This window comes from Camellia sinensis, unplaced genomic scaffold, assembly GCF_055761805.1.
Source record: "Camellia sinensis isolate YWXY unplaced genomic scaffold, ASM5576180v1 Unanchor3, whole genome shotgun sequence".
In the NCBI taxonomy this organism is placed as follows: Eukaryota; Viridiplantae; Streptophyta; class Magnoliopsida; order Ericales; family Theaceae; genus Camellia; species Camellia sinensis.
In genome coordinates this window covers 15,953,911-15,970,547 of record NW_028129178.1, presented here as the reverse complement: position 1 = coordinate 15,970,547, position 16,637 = coordinate 15,953,911, and the positions used below count along the sequence as shown (strand labels likewise).

General features: G+C 34.6%; 1 protein-coding gene across 1 annotated transcript in view; it reads right to left on the bottom strand.

Annotated features, from left to right (window-relative positions):
* LOC114258744 (rRNA biogenesis protein RRP5) overlaps positions 1-14,804 on the bottom strand; it is a 76,838-nt gene extending 62,034 nt beyond the window's left edge. Inside the window, 5 exon segments of the mRNA XM_082912415.1 lie at positions 4,869-4,968; positions 11,846-12,019; positions 12,226-12,366; positions 14,191-14,414; positions 14,504-14,804. Coding sequence (XP_082768541.1) covers positions 4,869-4,968; positions 11,846-12,019; positions 12,226-12,366; positions 14,191-14,414; positions 14,504-14,669 — 805 coding nt within the window. The 5' untranslated portion in view covers positions 14,670-14,804.
* Positions 14,805-16,637: the final 1,833 nt, after the last annotated feature.

Sequence of the window (16,637 nt, the reverse complement as noted above, 5' to 3'; positions counted from 1 at the left end):
AGAAGAAAAAAGTTCTAGGAGCGGAGTAAGGTATTCACCTTTCAATCTCAATATTTTTCTTTTCTTTTTTCTTTTCTTTTTTTTCTAAGAAACGACCTTTGTATATAAGGTATGAGGTTCAAAATTTTCAAAAAATTCAAAATGCATTATATTGGCTCAGCACAAAAATTGAGCTCTCCTACATTATCAACTAACTAGGGCAAAAGAGGATTCGAAAAAAAAACAAAAAAAAAAAATCCTTCATACCAAAATGAGAACTATGCAATAAACAAATCTTTAATTTTTGCACCACCAACTCTGTATCCTCAAAAGTGCATCCATCTCTTTCTCTCCACAACCACCACGTGATACAATCATCCATGCTTTTTTTGGTAAAATATCCCAACCTTAATGGGATGAGTTTGGGAATGGGCAGGTAGAATCTGATTAGGTTCAAGAGGGGCTGGGTGGGAAAAGGACAACTTCAACTCAAGCATATAAATTTTCATATATATAATTATATTTTAGAGCAAATTACAAATATACCTCCTAAGATTTGCTTAAAATATGGATTATCCCTTGTAATTTGGAAAATTACAAATACCTTCTTGTCAGAATTTTTTATTTAACAGAATTAACTAAAAAAATAAAATTTTTGACTACTCTTCTATAGAATAATAAAATTACATGAATTATTAATTAAAATAAATTTCTGACATCATTAAAAACTGTTAATTCATTTGATGATTTATTAACAAAAGAGACTATTTGTTATGAAATTAAAAACTTCAAGAGGTGGCATGTAATTTTCAGAATTTGTATTTTAAATTAACCTCAGGGGGTGTATTTGTAATTTACCCTATATGTTAATATATATCCACCGGAGCTTCTATTTGCACCCTAAAATGTAGGTTGAGGACCCCATTACTTTGAGCACCCCAATAATAAATTTGAAATTTTATTTATTTGTTTGGACACTCTAAATAATACCTATCCTAATCTTAAAAGCTCTAAAACCCTATACAAATCTACTTTGTACACCCTATTACCAATAAACAGAGGAACAAAAACCACATTTGGAGTCTCTGGAATTCCAAGCGACGAAAATGGATTCTGAGTTCATTCGAGACGAAGAGGGTCTCTCTCTACTCCTCTATGCAATCCGTCTATCAAAGCAAACTACTACTCCTACATCAACCAACGGTAGGGTTGTGCAAAATATTGCCCAATCCGTTAAAATTGTACCGCGGTTTAAACTTTAAAATTTATAATCCGCCTTCGAAACCGCTCTGCTCCGCTATAGTTAATACATATATATTTTTTAACCTATAATAAAATATGAAAGTAAAAATGAGTGTGAAAGATATTTAATATGTGAAATTTATTACAAATTAGTAGTTATATATATGAAAAATATTATGTAAAATTAGTTTGTGTCATATATATGAAAAATATTATGCAAATTAGTATTATATATTATGCAAAAACTTGATAATTGGCTAAAATATTCTTCAATCTACCAATCCATCCAAAACCACTCAAACTGCAATTTACCAATCTATCAATCTGCCAATCCGCCATTCGGTTCATAATTTTAATCTCAAGCTACCCGAACCGCACCGTGCACACCCCTAACCAGCGGCTACCTAGTCCCAGTTGTTTCAAATAGATACTCAATGCGGAACAAAATATATTTGTCCGCATACTTAATTCCAAACATATGAAGTTTATTCGGATACTCAAGCCCAAACCACAAAAAATTGATTCCGATTGTTTCATATGGATACTCAGTGCCGAACAAAATATATTTATCCGGATACTTAATTCCAAACACGTGAAGTTTATTTCGGCCAGTTGCTTCATATAGATACTCAGTGCCAAACAAAATATTTTGTCCGGATACTTAATTCCAAACATGTGAAGTTTGTTCGGATGCTCAATGTCAAATCAATTCAGAAAACTAACCTACGAAAAATGATGAACAACAATTAAACACTTAATTTCTCTATAGAAAATTGCTTGGAAACGTCTTCTTTATTATCCATTATTGATTTCAATATGAAATAGAATACAAGAATGATGGATTAAAGTAAATAGGGTTGGGTTAGGGTTGGGTATGAAGATGCAAAGTGATGAAAGTAGGAAAAGAATAGAGAAAATGAATATTGGGGCTGATGATGAATGGGGTTTTCAAAACCCTTTTATTTACACTTTTTCCAAAGTCAAGTACTTTTTGGTCATTTTAAATAGGGACTTAATAGTAATAAAAAAATATATCATTAAATTGGGGCGCCTAATCTACTTTTTGGGGTGCAAATAGAAGCTCCCATATATCCACAAGTAGGAACACTTCTATGAAAGAAGTGTCGTGTCAGACACTGACACTCTGCTAACACTCCTAATTTATTGTTTCTTCTTCTTTCTCATATAAGCAATGACAATGATTGGTATGTATATACCCTGTCTTCTTTAGGTTATCAATAGAAGGAATGGTCATCTATTGTTTCCTCTTTCTAACGTAAGCAGCACAACACTAATGAAGTGATTAGTGAGCCTATATCCTTTCTTCTTTAGTTTATCAATAGTAAGAAAAGAGTCTAACGCAATCATCCATACAAAGAATGCCACCTTTGTTGGCGCTCCCAACTCCCAAATCACCTCAAAAGGAAATAAGATCCTCACCCTACCAAATGTTAGAGAATAATAGGACTTTACCAAGAAAATCCCATTACCATGATTCCGCCAATCTTACTCCTATGAACAGTAATTCTGTATAGAAGCTCAAAGAAATAACTTATAGCCTCCAATTACTAGTCCTAGAGCAATCTAATGAGAGATATTCCCAAACCATTCCGGAGTCTCATGTAATCTGCTATCAAAGTTTCCTAGTTCACAACAACAATATGAAGATCCAAGGTCACTATGACCATCACCACAAAGCTCACGTGCTTGACAAAGTCAGACCATCCTCTATCGTCACCCTTCTCCATAGATTGTCTTTCTATTCTCCGAATATCCAAAGTCATTTACCCAACAAGGCTAGATTAAAAAGGCAAAAATGATGAAAGCCCCCTATCCACAAAGTAGGCAAGCAAGCTAGGGAACCCTTAATAAGAGTGATTCTAATCTCTTATATATAGATATTGCCTTTTCCATCAAGTGATGATATTTGAAAATTAGGATGATTTCAAAAAAAAAATCGATACATAATCATGTCTCTAGTATTATTAGTCTTATTTTATGACTAGTTTTAATTTACTAGGATTTTAAGGTAGCGGTATTTTGGTAATTTTCATATTTGCTAACTTGGGTTGTAGGGGTTGGCATGTGGGTCAAATTACTGAATTGAATTTTATTCATATTTTCTTATTTGGTCTTAAATTGGTTTCAGAAGTAAAAGAATTTTTAGTAGTTCACTTCTCTTGTTATAGTTGGAATAGGAAGTCTTTAAAGTCTATATGAAGTCATGTAATTCTTCTAATTCAATAGATTTGATATTTAAGAAAATTTTCAAAGCTTTTGAAGCTTCTTTTACGGATTGTGTGATGCAATCAAATGCTAGGTGTAATGCCTAAAAGATTCTAAGAGTGATTCCGCAACCTATCTTCTTCTTCTCCTTCTTTCCCTCTTGTATTTTCTGCACTTTAACAGCCCCTAAACAGTGCCAAATCTCATCTTTTCATGCTTAAACTCTTAACCATATATTATCCTAAACAAGCCCTACTTGTCCCCTATACTTTTATTGCAATTTCAGCCATCTATTCAATTAAAATCAACTCTTAATTTTCAAGAAACAATAACTTAACAATGATGTTGATTTTTCATAATCATATATACATTTACAAGTAACAATGACCTAATAATAACGAACTTGTAGAACCATTAGGTTTAACTAACCTCATCCATGTAATATTAAAATATATTTATTTCAATAAAATAGCAATAGATGAATTCATATTGGAAATTACTTTAACCTTAAACATTTTTAGAATATACATTCTGTTTTTTTTTTTTAAGGAAAAAAAAAGGAAAAAAAAAAAGAGAGAAATGTTTAAAACATGTTGGGTTTGACTGAATCTGATTGGATCCTATTAAAAACTCTCTCATCTAAAAAAAAAAAAATCAAATATATATATTGGTTATTTCGCACTAAACCCTCTTAGAAGTTGTATTATGTCATTTTAACTAAAAAAATGAAGAAAAAAATTGAAATATGTCAAACATGATCGCTTCAAGAATTGCATGAATTGTAAAAAGTGAATCGAATCGTAAATCGATTGTGAATTGCGCGATTCACTAGAGACTCACTTCCAAAATAGATTCACCCATAGATTTATATCGATTTTGTAAAAATTGTGAATTGAATCGTGAATCGTAAGATCCTGATAACAAAGCTCTGGATTATTGGCTTCTCAACTGTGAGGTGGTTAGGGAGCTTTGGGATTTGTTGTTAGGACATTTTTGGGATTCTTTGAGTTATCCCTGCTTGATTAAGAGAGTTGTTGGAAAGTTGGGAATGCTGCAAATGGAGGAGAACAAAGAGAGCTTGATTGAAAGCTTCTCCCTGCATTTTGTGGTTTTATGAAAAGAAAGAAATGGGTGCATTTTTTATGATAACAGTGTTAGCAACTTTTATGTTCAAGATTTGTCTTTTGCATAGTTTTCCTTCTTGGTGTAAAAGATTTTTTGTCAATCCTCGTCTACTGTAAATTTCATCAGGAGCTCAACTTGGCATCAAGCCTTCTTTGATACTCTTGAATACAGGTTGCGTACCCTTTGCCCTTTTGTTTTTTTCTAATACATATTTACTTATCAAAAAAGATGTAACAAAGATTAATTAAAAGACAAAAAGTGACTAGAATGGATATGCTAGGATGACTAGCGATTACCAGCTTGACTGTTTTTCGACATAAACCCAGTAAATGAAGGCAATCCAAAATGAAGTATATAGCCGTGGTCTTCAATGCTCTTCACATATGCAGTGATAACCTGTAAATCATACACAATTAGAAAAAGAAAAGAAAAAATCATACCAGAACATACGCATGAGAGATAAACAAAAGATATGGTTAAGAGTAGAGTGTTCAACTCAAACACAATTTCGCAAGAAACAGACTCCACATCAAACCAAAAAGAGTACCTTACCTAGCCTCTTTTGTCATATAGGCAAATAAGGGAATAAAATTTTTATTTTACAACTTCAAAGCTAGATAATAAAGAGCTAAAAGAGCACATAATAATTAATAATGTAGCAATAATACTTAGGAGTCTTATTTTTTCATGGGTAATTGAAAAGGGAGGATTTAATTTGAGTATTGGCATACCTCTGCTATAGAGGACTAGGCAGTGTTTTTAAAGGGCTCAAGGCGCACCAAGTCGCTAAAGGTCTCTTAGGAGCAAGGCGCAAGGTGAGGTGCGGGCTTTATTGAAGCAAGGCACGCAGTCTTAGTAAAAAATAAATAAATTAACATAGACTAATGACTCATACTAGTACTAAGACAAATTATTAAAAAAAATAAAAAAAATAAAAAAATAAAAACTAAATAAAAGAAGAAGAAGAAAGTAACCAAGGCAAATTATCGAATAATTCTCAAACCATAGAATAAAAAAAGAAGAATAAAAAAAGAAGACATGTGCTTGCTTAAACAAATAGTTGTTATTCTCGTTTTGCATTATTCCATGTAACAGAGAAGCAAAAAAAAAAAAGACAGGAAAAAAAACCCAACCCAGCAATAGACAGAAAAGAAGAAAAAGAAGAACCCTGCCCAGCAAAGAAGCAGGGATGAGAGAAAGAGAGTCGAAGAAGCTGGAAAAAGAAAAAAACATAGAGCAAAGAGGAGGAGGAAGAAGAAGAAGAAGAAGAAGAAGAAGAAGAGAGAAAGAGAAAGTCGAAGTCGAAAAAGAAAAAAACAGAGAGCAACAAAGTAGAAGGGGAGGGAGGAGGAGGAGGAGGAGGAGAGAAAAAATAAGTCACCTAGCAACCAACGAAGAAAAAGAACAAGGGAAAAAAAAAAAAAAAAGTCGAATCAAATTGAATCGAATCACCTAACAGCAACTAACGAAGAAGAAGAAGAACTAACCTCAAGATTTTGAAGTCGAAGTCGAGAGAAACGATCCCAGAGGAAGAGACGACACAAATTTCTTCAATAGATTAGGGATTTAAGCTGTTGACTGATTTGAGTTGAGTTATATTGTATGAGTTGTAATCCTATGGGTTGGAGCCTTTTGAACACAGATCAGAGCCGTTAGATCAGCATCAGAAACAAAAACAAAAACAAAAAAAGCCCTCTTAGGCTCGCACCTTGCGCCTTTCACCACCTGGCCAAGGCGCGCAACTCATTTAACGTGCCTCGCCTTGGATCCCTTCAAGACACTAGTTGCGCCCTAAGCCTAAGTGCGCCTTTCACAACACTAGGACTAGGGTTACCACAATTCTCACTAGTCATCATCATTCCTAAGTGGGGGAACCACAATGCTGTTAGGCACATCCTTCATGTGAGCTCACCTATTATGTGATGCAAGATTCTTCCCCAATTGTTTAATCCAGCACCTGGGGATTTTGATGACATGTATTCCTCTGTTACAACCTTAAGTTGAGTCCAAGGACAAGGCCTTGTTACTTAGTCCAAAAGGTAGCCCTCTCTGGGAGTGCTCCCTTAGTTGTACGGTCAAGCTCTTCCACACTAGCCACTCTGTGCTTAGCCAATATGATGATCTTAGTGGTCTGATCCAGTTACAGATGCTCGGCCATTGCCTATCTTGGCCCAAATAGTGGCTGGACCAACTCTAACATTCTCGACGCACAACCCTAATTCCAATATACGGTATCTAGCCCTAGCCCTAGCCCAAAGCTCGGCTCAGTCCAAGGGTGCTAGACTAGGTTTGGCCCATCTCGTGTACTTGGCCTATGCCCTTATCTAACCACATACGCAGGCTAGTTGGGCTTGACCCATGTGACGAGTTTGGCCCAATCTAGGCCTTGCCTCGGTCATATTAACCACCTTCATTTGCCCCTTAGCTTTCACTTGTACTTAGCAGTGTTTTAAAAGGCTCTAGGCGCACCGAGGCGACAAGGTCTCCTGTAGCCTAAGCACAAGGCACGAGGCAAGGCGCGCGCCTCACCAAAGCGAAGCGCAAGTAGTAGAAGAAAAGCAAAATTATAAAATAGGCAAACTTTTCAACATAACTAATATATACAGAATTTCAAAAATCATAACCATTTCCAATAATCTTTAAACATAACATTCAATAATCTAAAAACTAGAAATATAATATCCAACGAAAGATATAAAGCATAACATTCAATCTTTTATCACTTTTCGCTCTCTTTTGACCACGTTTTGTCATTTTATATTGAAGAGTTTTGAATCCCTGTGGGTATTCCCACAAAAAAAGCACTTAATCAACAATTGGAGTAGAAAAATAGGTATGAGCTCACGTCTTGCGCCTCAAAAAAGAGCCCACACCTCACGCCTCAAAAAAAAAGCCCTCACCTCAACACCTAAGCTGCACCTTGCATATTGCACATCGCCTTGACCTGTTAGAAGCGCAAGGTTGCTCCTCATTGCAACTCGCGCGCCTTTTAAAACACCGGTACTTAGTGAAGTGGAAGCTTACTTCAGGGGCAATCTCCTTGTGATATTAAGTGTCTACCTCCTTAGCTCAGTCATCCCCCTGGTCAGACACAAATATCTGTTTGTGTACTGCTTGTGCACACGTGGCGCTTTTCAATTGGCAAAGCCAACCTGTCCTTAACCGCTTGATTTGCTCAATGTGACATGATCCGTTGTATTTTTCATCTTCCCCAACAAGTAATGATAGTACTAAACAACACCCTTTGGTTTCCCAATACACTTGGATGTCCCTTCTAGTTCAAAAGCTATGAGTACTACATCTTCCTTCCAATAAGGTCTTCCCCTTCCTAATGATCTAGAGTGCTCTCTCGCAGATCCTGTTTACTCCAATTCCATCATTCCCCTCCAACGAGCCTGTTCCAGCCCCAACTTTGAGCCCATCTGTTGTAAGTCGTCCTTCCTCACTAGCTTTGATTCCTAGTCCCACTTAGTTCCTTTGATTTCCAATACTGTTCTGGTTTCTCCCGATGTCCGCCATTGATTCTAGTGACTATTGCCATGATTTCCCCGCCGTTTATTATTTCCATGCTTTGTGAGGTTTCAACGCCATGGACAAGTTTCGGAGTAAGGTGGATACTCCCACTGCTATGGTGCGATTCCATCATGAGTAGAGTGTTGCCAATGACGTCACATTATCATTGGCAAAGATGGATGCTAAACAGATGGGGACCAAATCAACAATCGCCTTCCCCATAGCATCCATTGTTGAAGGCAGCCTTAGATTCTTATTAGACGCTTCGTTGCATCAGCTTTTCCATCAAGTCATGCTTACCTCGATGCAAGTCTCTATTAATGTCATTAGGATAGTCTGCGGAATCTCAACCCTTAATCACAAGCTCAGACTTAACCTTGAAATCTGAGACATCTTTCATTGCAATGGTTTATTCCACAACAAGGATTATAGCACATATTATTTGTGTGTTTGGTCGGCCGAGTTACATATTACTTGTGTGTCTGGTTGGCCGAGTTGCACCTAGTTACCAAGCTCTTTGATAAAGGACAAGCACAATGATGACTTCCTTCAAGTTAGGAGAAATTGGGAGTTTTCAGCCGATACTAAGGACCAAACAGAGAGGCTACCACAAATCGATAGCCATCCAAGTCTTGGACTGACCTCTCCTTTGATCTCAAATTCTTGATTATTTTGCCTAAGTCACTCGTTTGGTTCCCCTTTCAGGTCCTAGTTGACACAAGAGGCAGCCGACAACGGAGAACGTAGAAGCAATCAAAGCCACATTTCAATACAAAAAACGTTCAGCTCTAGAGTTGCTCGGTTACATACAAATCTACAGGTTTACTATCACAAAGAAAGTTAAAGTACTAATTATCTTCAAGAGTCTCCTGAGTATAAAGACGAGCATCAACTCGATTAGACACAAGTGCCTCTTCTTTTGTTCCAACCCGTTCTTCGAGCCAAGCTCCCAATAGCACTGTCTAGGGAGATAACCATGCTGAAGCAAAGAGTGATGCTTGATTTGGAGACCAAAGTGCTCAATTCCACATCTACACAAGGAACAGCTCTCTTGCCTTTCCTTAGACTAGGTAGTATGAGAGGCTTGTTTAGAAATTTATCTGAGGGAGAAGAACGTTTATTTTATTATGAGGTTGAACTGAACAAGTCCCCCCCCCCTCCCCAAACCGAGAAGTCCTGGAAGAGGCATAAGAAGACTAGCAAAGAACTAGTTGATGCCACATTGAAGAGCAAGGAACGAAAGAGTTGCTCGAGCTGTGGGAACAGCCTTTGATGCATACTGGCCGACTGATCAATACCACTAACTCCGTTGTAAATTCGCGAGAGATGGCTTTCGATCTGTCGAAAATCTTCTTCTTCCACTTGACATGGCCAACCACAACATTCCTTCAAGAAACCACATAATGAAGGGAATAGCCCAAATGCTAACCGTGGAAATGTGTTTTTGTACATATTTAAGTCTTTCCTCTCCCTTGTTAGGAACTAATTGACTGTCTTCTTCAATGTGTACAAAGGATGCATATCATTGATGATTTGACTACTTTAGAGGATTCCAAGAGGACCCCCGCATCTTGGCCTAAGACTTCTATTGCGTCAGATGAGAAGGCAAAGCTAGAAGCTGTGGAGCTAAGCAAGAAATTAGAGGAGAGGGCGGCCAAGCTAGAGGGTGTGGTGGCAATCAAACTCTAGGTGCGATGTCAAAGGCTTGTAAAAGTGATTCCAATAACCAGATTTATTTAAAGCACTTTAACCCTCAAACATCTCACATCACAAGTGCAACCCTATAAAGAACTGCAAAATAAACATGTATTCCTATTTTTTGGATATTGTTCACAAGGTAGGAACAAGCCCAAACCAATCCCCAAAACTCGTATTTTTCAATCTCAAAACCCAACCCTTTGTTTCACTTTTAAACCCTAAAATCCTCGTATCTTTTCACTCATCTAGCCTTTTAAAACTAACCGAAAGAGTCACATGCACTTTTTTTGTTGCTATACATTTGAGAACAAGAGTCACTCCTCTTAGTAGAGTGCAATTAGCACTGATTCTACATCACAAAAAAGCAAGGACATATGCCTCAGTGGGTACAAGATACAGGTGGTTTGCCTTTGTCCATCCTAGCACCTCATTAATAGTGGGACCTCAACTACTAGGACCACCAAATCACCGATACACAGATTTCAGATGTTTGCCTTCTATGAAGCACGGATACTTCAAATAGGGTGACATATCCGTATTGTATCCGTATCAGATACTGATACTCCTTGGATACTCGCGGATACGTATCGGATACTTATTAAAAGTATCGAATACTTCTTTTTTATTTTTTCATTAATTTTGGAGTATCGGATACTTAATTTTGAAGTATCGGATACTTCAAGTCATGTTTACTTGTTTTATGAAATTAGAGTTGTAACATTTCTTGCATAGTAATATAATATAATATAATTGTAAGTATAAATATAAGAATATTTTTCTAATACTTTGTTAAGTTTTTCGATAAGAAGAGTATAGTGAGTTAAATAATAGAATTTATAAAACTAATGTATCCTAATTATTTCATTCATGTCCCCTATAACTACATAGAAAGTAAGAATTAACAAGATAATATAACAATGGTAAAATTAATTATCAATAAATAAATAAGCAAGTAAACTTGAATACAATATTTTTCACTAGTGTCAAAGGAAAAAGCATAGGGACAAATTGTGAATTGTTCTATTATTGTAATATAAATATATTAAACTTGATCTTGAAATGAAATATTTGCAAAACCTATTAAAAATTTAAGAAGTAAACAAGCTACTAGCTTAAATTAAAACAAAATTCTTAAAAGTTAATATTTTGCATTATAAAATTACATTATGATTTCTCAACGTTCTTTAGTTTATGTGTAACTCACTATTAATAATTTTAAAAAATATATTTTTCACAAACATATCCTAGCCGTACCGGTATCCTATTTTTTTAGATTTTGTCGTATCGCCGTATCCGTATCGTGTCGTTTCCGTATCTCGTATCCGTATCTATGCTTCCTAGCATGCCTTTATCTTGGTATAGAGTCATCTCCTTTTGGAGATCTATCTCTTTCGCTCTCTAAGTCAAGCAAAAGCGCAAGTCCCTCGAGGGAGAGTGGAGCGAGCATCTTAATCAACCTTTAATTCTAGCCACCAAGTCACATGACCTGAGAGGTATTGCATAGGGTCATAGGGTCACACTCAACTGCCCTGTAATCGTGGAACAAACTCTACCAGAGAGGTCCCTAGGCTAGTGTAAGAGCATTGGATGCCATTGGGGGAAAAGGGGGGACGCAGCATAGGTGAAACACACTATAGTAAAAAATCACTCCACCACCAAACAAAAGGCATCGAGCATGGCATCGAGAGCAAGAGAGGCGACGCGCAAGAGAGGAGCATATTGAGCACGTTTACATAAGCATATTAGAAGTACCTTACTAATTGACTGTAAGCCCTAGGCTTAAGGTTAAGACATCGTTAGTCTTAAGTAACATGTCTCGACTCACAAAATATCAAATTTCAATATCTCATCACAAAATATTTTATTACACCTCTTCCTTTCACTAGTAACATTTATCATTATTAAAATTAATATTCATTTGTTATAGGATTGTGGTCAAAAAAAGTTGAATGAAAACAGGAAGGAACCAAAAATAAGAAGAAAGTATCATATTAGTATCAGAGTCATTTTCTTGCAAAAAGAAAAATTAAATCTTCAATGAAACATTTGAAAAAATGCATACCATTCCTTCTTGAATAACATCCAAGGTTAAGGTCTTATGCAACAAAGCAAGACGCAAAGAAAGCCAGATCTTTCGTTTCCCCTTCTCTTTCTTATCATCACCCAATTGCAGTACAATGCAAGAAACCAGTTGCCCAACATGATAAATGCTAGAAAGAAAATTAGTCTCCACATCCTGAGATAATAGAAAATAAAACCTTCTTACACTGAAATTATGAAAACAAACAATTTTAAGCACACATAAATGTGAGGAAGGAGGGGGAAAATCTAAATGAGAAAAATTAGTTCAAAAGCAGTAGAATAATAATGGCACAAAGACAGAAAATAAATGTCAAGGGAAGAACTATTTGGATATTCTTTATAGAAGAAGCAAGTCACCACCTTCACTTTATTATCTGAAATAGGATCAAATGCTTCACTTGCACGAACTAATCCACGCAAGCCCCCTGGAAGACTAATTACGATATCTTTCTCATTTACTTCAGCAATGACTCCCCAAAGCTTCATTCCAGGAGAAATATTCTAGGAATGCACAAAGAAAGCATAACTTTAAATTAGACAGCAAATTAATGTGGAAAAAAAATATATCCAAAATTAAGATGCTAAATTATTAACAGATGGCATCTATGAAGTTAACTTCAAAGTGTAGATAAGCTAGAAATACAAAAGTAGCAGTACCAATAATTACAAGAATTTTTGAAAACAATATTAGGCTTTTATTGAAATTTCATGCAATTTTTATTAAAATCTTCAAAATAAAGTTTACACACACTGTACTATTCTCAGGTTGCCCAGTCTCAATAGAGAGAAATAAAGAAAAAAAATACACAAAAAAAAAAAAATAAGAAATATAATAGATAACATTCACATATGGAACGAGAGAAGGGAAAATGAAATCGTATGACAGGACAAGGTCTATACAGTAAATCATAACATTATGATCAGGGTTGGAGAAAGTATGATCAGGAAGAAAACAAGTGGGCATAGCAAAAGTAGTCACAAGACTCACAGCTGACACGTTTAGCAGACCTTAGCCAGTCAAGTTGATCCAACAACTTCCATCAGGGTAGTCCATTAACTTCACATGAAATCAGGGGCAAGTTAAAGGAAGAAATACAAAATCTAACCACCTGGCTCAGATTTGTAAATTTTATTTTCCCATTTTAGCTCAAGTAGAACTTTAATTTTAGAAATTAAGCTCTCCTTGTATTCAGTATTTTATGGTCATGGTTCATTCACCCTTTAATATGTATTAATTAAAATTTTACATGGATTGAGTTTGATCAAGTCATACGGATGTACATGTCTATGTATATAACATTCCCCCCTTCTTTCTTTTTTCTTTTTTTGGGTCAATTGATAGAGAGAATTTTTCAATATGAAGTGAATTACATCAGGGGCAAACATAGTCCAACAACAATAGAATAGTAGCCCCACAACTAATCTAGTGAAGAGCCCCTATAATAGGAAAGAAACAAGTAGCCTAACCAACCAACCTACAAACATACCCCATATTGGGGAAGAAGAGAACAATATTACGAAAGAGCGGGAAGAAATTATCAGTCCTTGCTCAATGCAAGGATTGACCCCCTAACCTCCCAAATAGAAATGTACCAGGGTAACCAACTAAGTTAACCCACCCTTGTTATTTGTACCTTTTTCAAGGAATGTAAGCACCTTAAATTCATAGATCAAACTGAGAATGAAGCTGAAACATTGTCAGTTCAGTATTGTGAAGGCAAGATTGCAGATGTATAGGTCCTCAGATTTCAGTTTTTCGGCCTGTCAAACAACTAAACAAAAATTCACCAAGTCTGGAAATACAGTAACTTAATTTAGTTTAATGAAATAGCACTATTAACACCTAAATACGGCTGTTACCAACCATCTTATTACTTCCATCACCCAGTGAATTCCCTATTCAGCTTTGTAGTTACGCAATTTTATCGGCTAACTCTAATCAAACTTGTAAATTGTTTGAGTCATTACTCAACAATCTTGTTTCTTTTCAAGCATTTCCTCTTTTATTCCCCCGCTTACTCTCCATTTTTTTTGTTTGTTTGTTTTCTTGCGAAACCACATTGTTGTTTTCAGCATATAACTCGAGTATCCAATTCCTAAACTAGGAAAATCAGACATTTAGAACAGATGTCGCAGCAACAATACAAAAGAAAACTTGAATGAATTATACATCAAAACCCTATTATAATAATGATTCAAGGATGGGTCAACAATAGCATAGCAACCGAGAGAACCAACCATAGTACACACTAATGATAGAATAATCTATCTCCATACATATAATAACTTAAAACACAAACAATCAATTATCTAACAAATATTTACCTTCAAGGTGATCTTATTGGCAAACCTAGGTAATTTTCCAGAAATGCCATCACCAAAAAGAGAACCCAAATCATCCTCTTCTGCTGAATGATTTCGCTTTTGTAGCCTTTTATTCTTATTCTTATAATTATTATTATTCAACTCCCTCTCTCCTGATTCAAACTCCATATCAACATCATCGCCATCAACTTCATCGACTTCTTTCCCAAGTGAACTTCTTCCACCTAATAATAATAACACATACAAAACAACAAACAAATTTAAAACCATACATACATACATACACGTAATATATATATATATATATACGAACCACCTCTGGCTGTGGCTCTGGGGAAGTCAGGGACGTCGTCTTGGAGTTGCATAGCCAATACTTGTGTTTCGTCTGTTTTTCTTGTGGGCTTGAATGATTTCTTAGATGGCTTCTGGAATTTCTGCTCAGATTTCTTGTTTGAAATTTTCTTGGAAGGTCGTGCCATTTTACCTGAAATTTTTCTAAGCAACCAAACACGTTCTAGGGTTTTGAGGCAAGTGATCGTTTAAACCCTAAACCCTTAACCAATAAAAAGCATGAGATGCGCGGAGGCTTTAGAAGGGCTTTAGACAAAACGGCTGATGATAATGTTTATATATATATATATATATATATATCAAATAAATACAATTGTTAATTACACTTTTTGTCCTTCTAATTTGATTTAAATTTTATTTTAATCTCTATTATTTTAATTTAAATAATTTAATTCTTATAGCTGCCTTATTTGATCAGATGAAATTGCACTTTTTATCCTTCTAATTTGATTTAAATTTTATTTTAATCTCTATTATTTTAATTTAAATAATTTAATTCTTATAGTTGCCTTATTTGATCAGATGAATTATAATATAATATTTGAATTATTGATTCATGAAACTCACATTTTATTATTTTGTTACAAATTTTATTATTCAGTTTAAATTCCAATGACTATCTAACAAAATTGATGAATTTTTTAATCTTACAATTAATAGCACAAAGCATATATATAATTGGTTATAGACCAATTTTTCCTTACTTGATCATTGACCAAATATTGCCTAAACCTTGTTACTTCGAGTAGTATTTGGGCCGTTACCTTTATTTTTGATAACATTTACATTTTTGAAAACTATTTGATAAGATCTATCAAAAAAATATCTCAATTGAATATAAAATTATTTTTTTTAAAAAAAACACTTTTTGAATGAAAATGTATAACTTTCGGAATTTCACATTTTTAAAATTTCATATAGTTTCTAAATTGAAAAATTTTAAATTTAAATTTCTAATAATGTGAAATTTCACATATTTGAAATGCAACAATTAAAAAATAAATAAATAAACTTTACACTTGTTCTAAATAAAAATAATGTGATTTTTTTTATAGTGCGAATGTTCACACTTTCAATGAACAATAAATACTTTCTACAAGTTTTTAGGTGGCCTTGCAACCTTTTTATCAAAATCCAAACTAAAATTAACAAAAATAAAATAAAATAAAATTGAAAATTTTAAAAATTACTAAAGAATTGCATCCAAACTACTACTGATTGTTGGTCATGCACTTCGTTAAAGAGGGTAAAGATATCTCACAAAGGAATTTTTATTTTTATTTTTTTTGATAAATAACTAAAATTTATAAGAAAAGCATCGAGAAAATGCAAAGAATACAAACTAGAAACCGCAAAGGCTCAACATATTAACAAGTCAAATCCTCCACAAAATCTACAAATGCCAAAACATCAAAATCAACCAAACAGGTCAGCCAACTATGCAAAACCACAAGTAGTTGGCGTTCCAACCAAGGAACCGAATGAGACACCCCTTGGAAAATTTATAGATATACATATGCATCTCTAGTTATGATTTTTGTGATTTTTAGTTATAATTTATTGGAGTGTTAGTCATGACTCATTATAATGTTGATTATGACATTATTTTGGTTATGATTCAAAAGTTTTTTAGTTATACCTTATGAATATTTTTAAATTTTGACTCCCAACAAATTGAGTTATGACATTTGTGATAATCAACTCCATAAATATTATAACTTACATATAATAGCATTGCCTTTTTAACAAATGCTTAAGATGAATTTTGGAGTATGCCTATCATTTATTGCTCTCTCTTTCTTTCTTTTTTTTTGTTCTATAATGATGAAATACATAGCAACTAGTGAGCCTCAACAACTAATAGCTCAATTAGATACCATTAGTGGAGAAGGCTCTTCAATATGTGTCAAATAAACCACAAACATTTCCTTGAGTTGAGTTGAGTTGACATATAATCTGTGTCAAAGAATCCAAAAGCATTATAATAGTTTTGGAGAAATAAATTGCCGCTTGAGCGGTGGAGTTACCGCTCGAGCGGTGAATTGAGGCAACCAATATTTTCCTCTACAAGTCTGATGTAATAACCTCAACATACA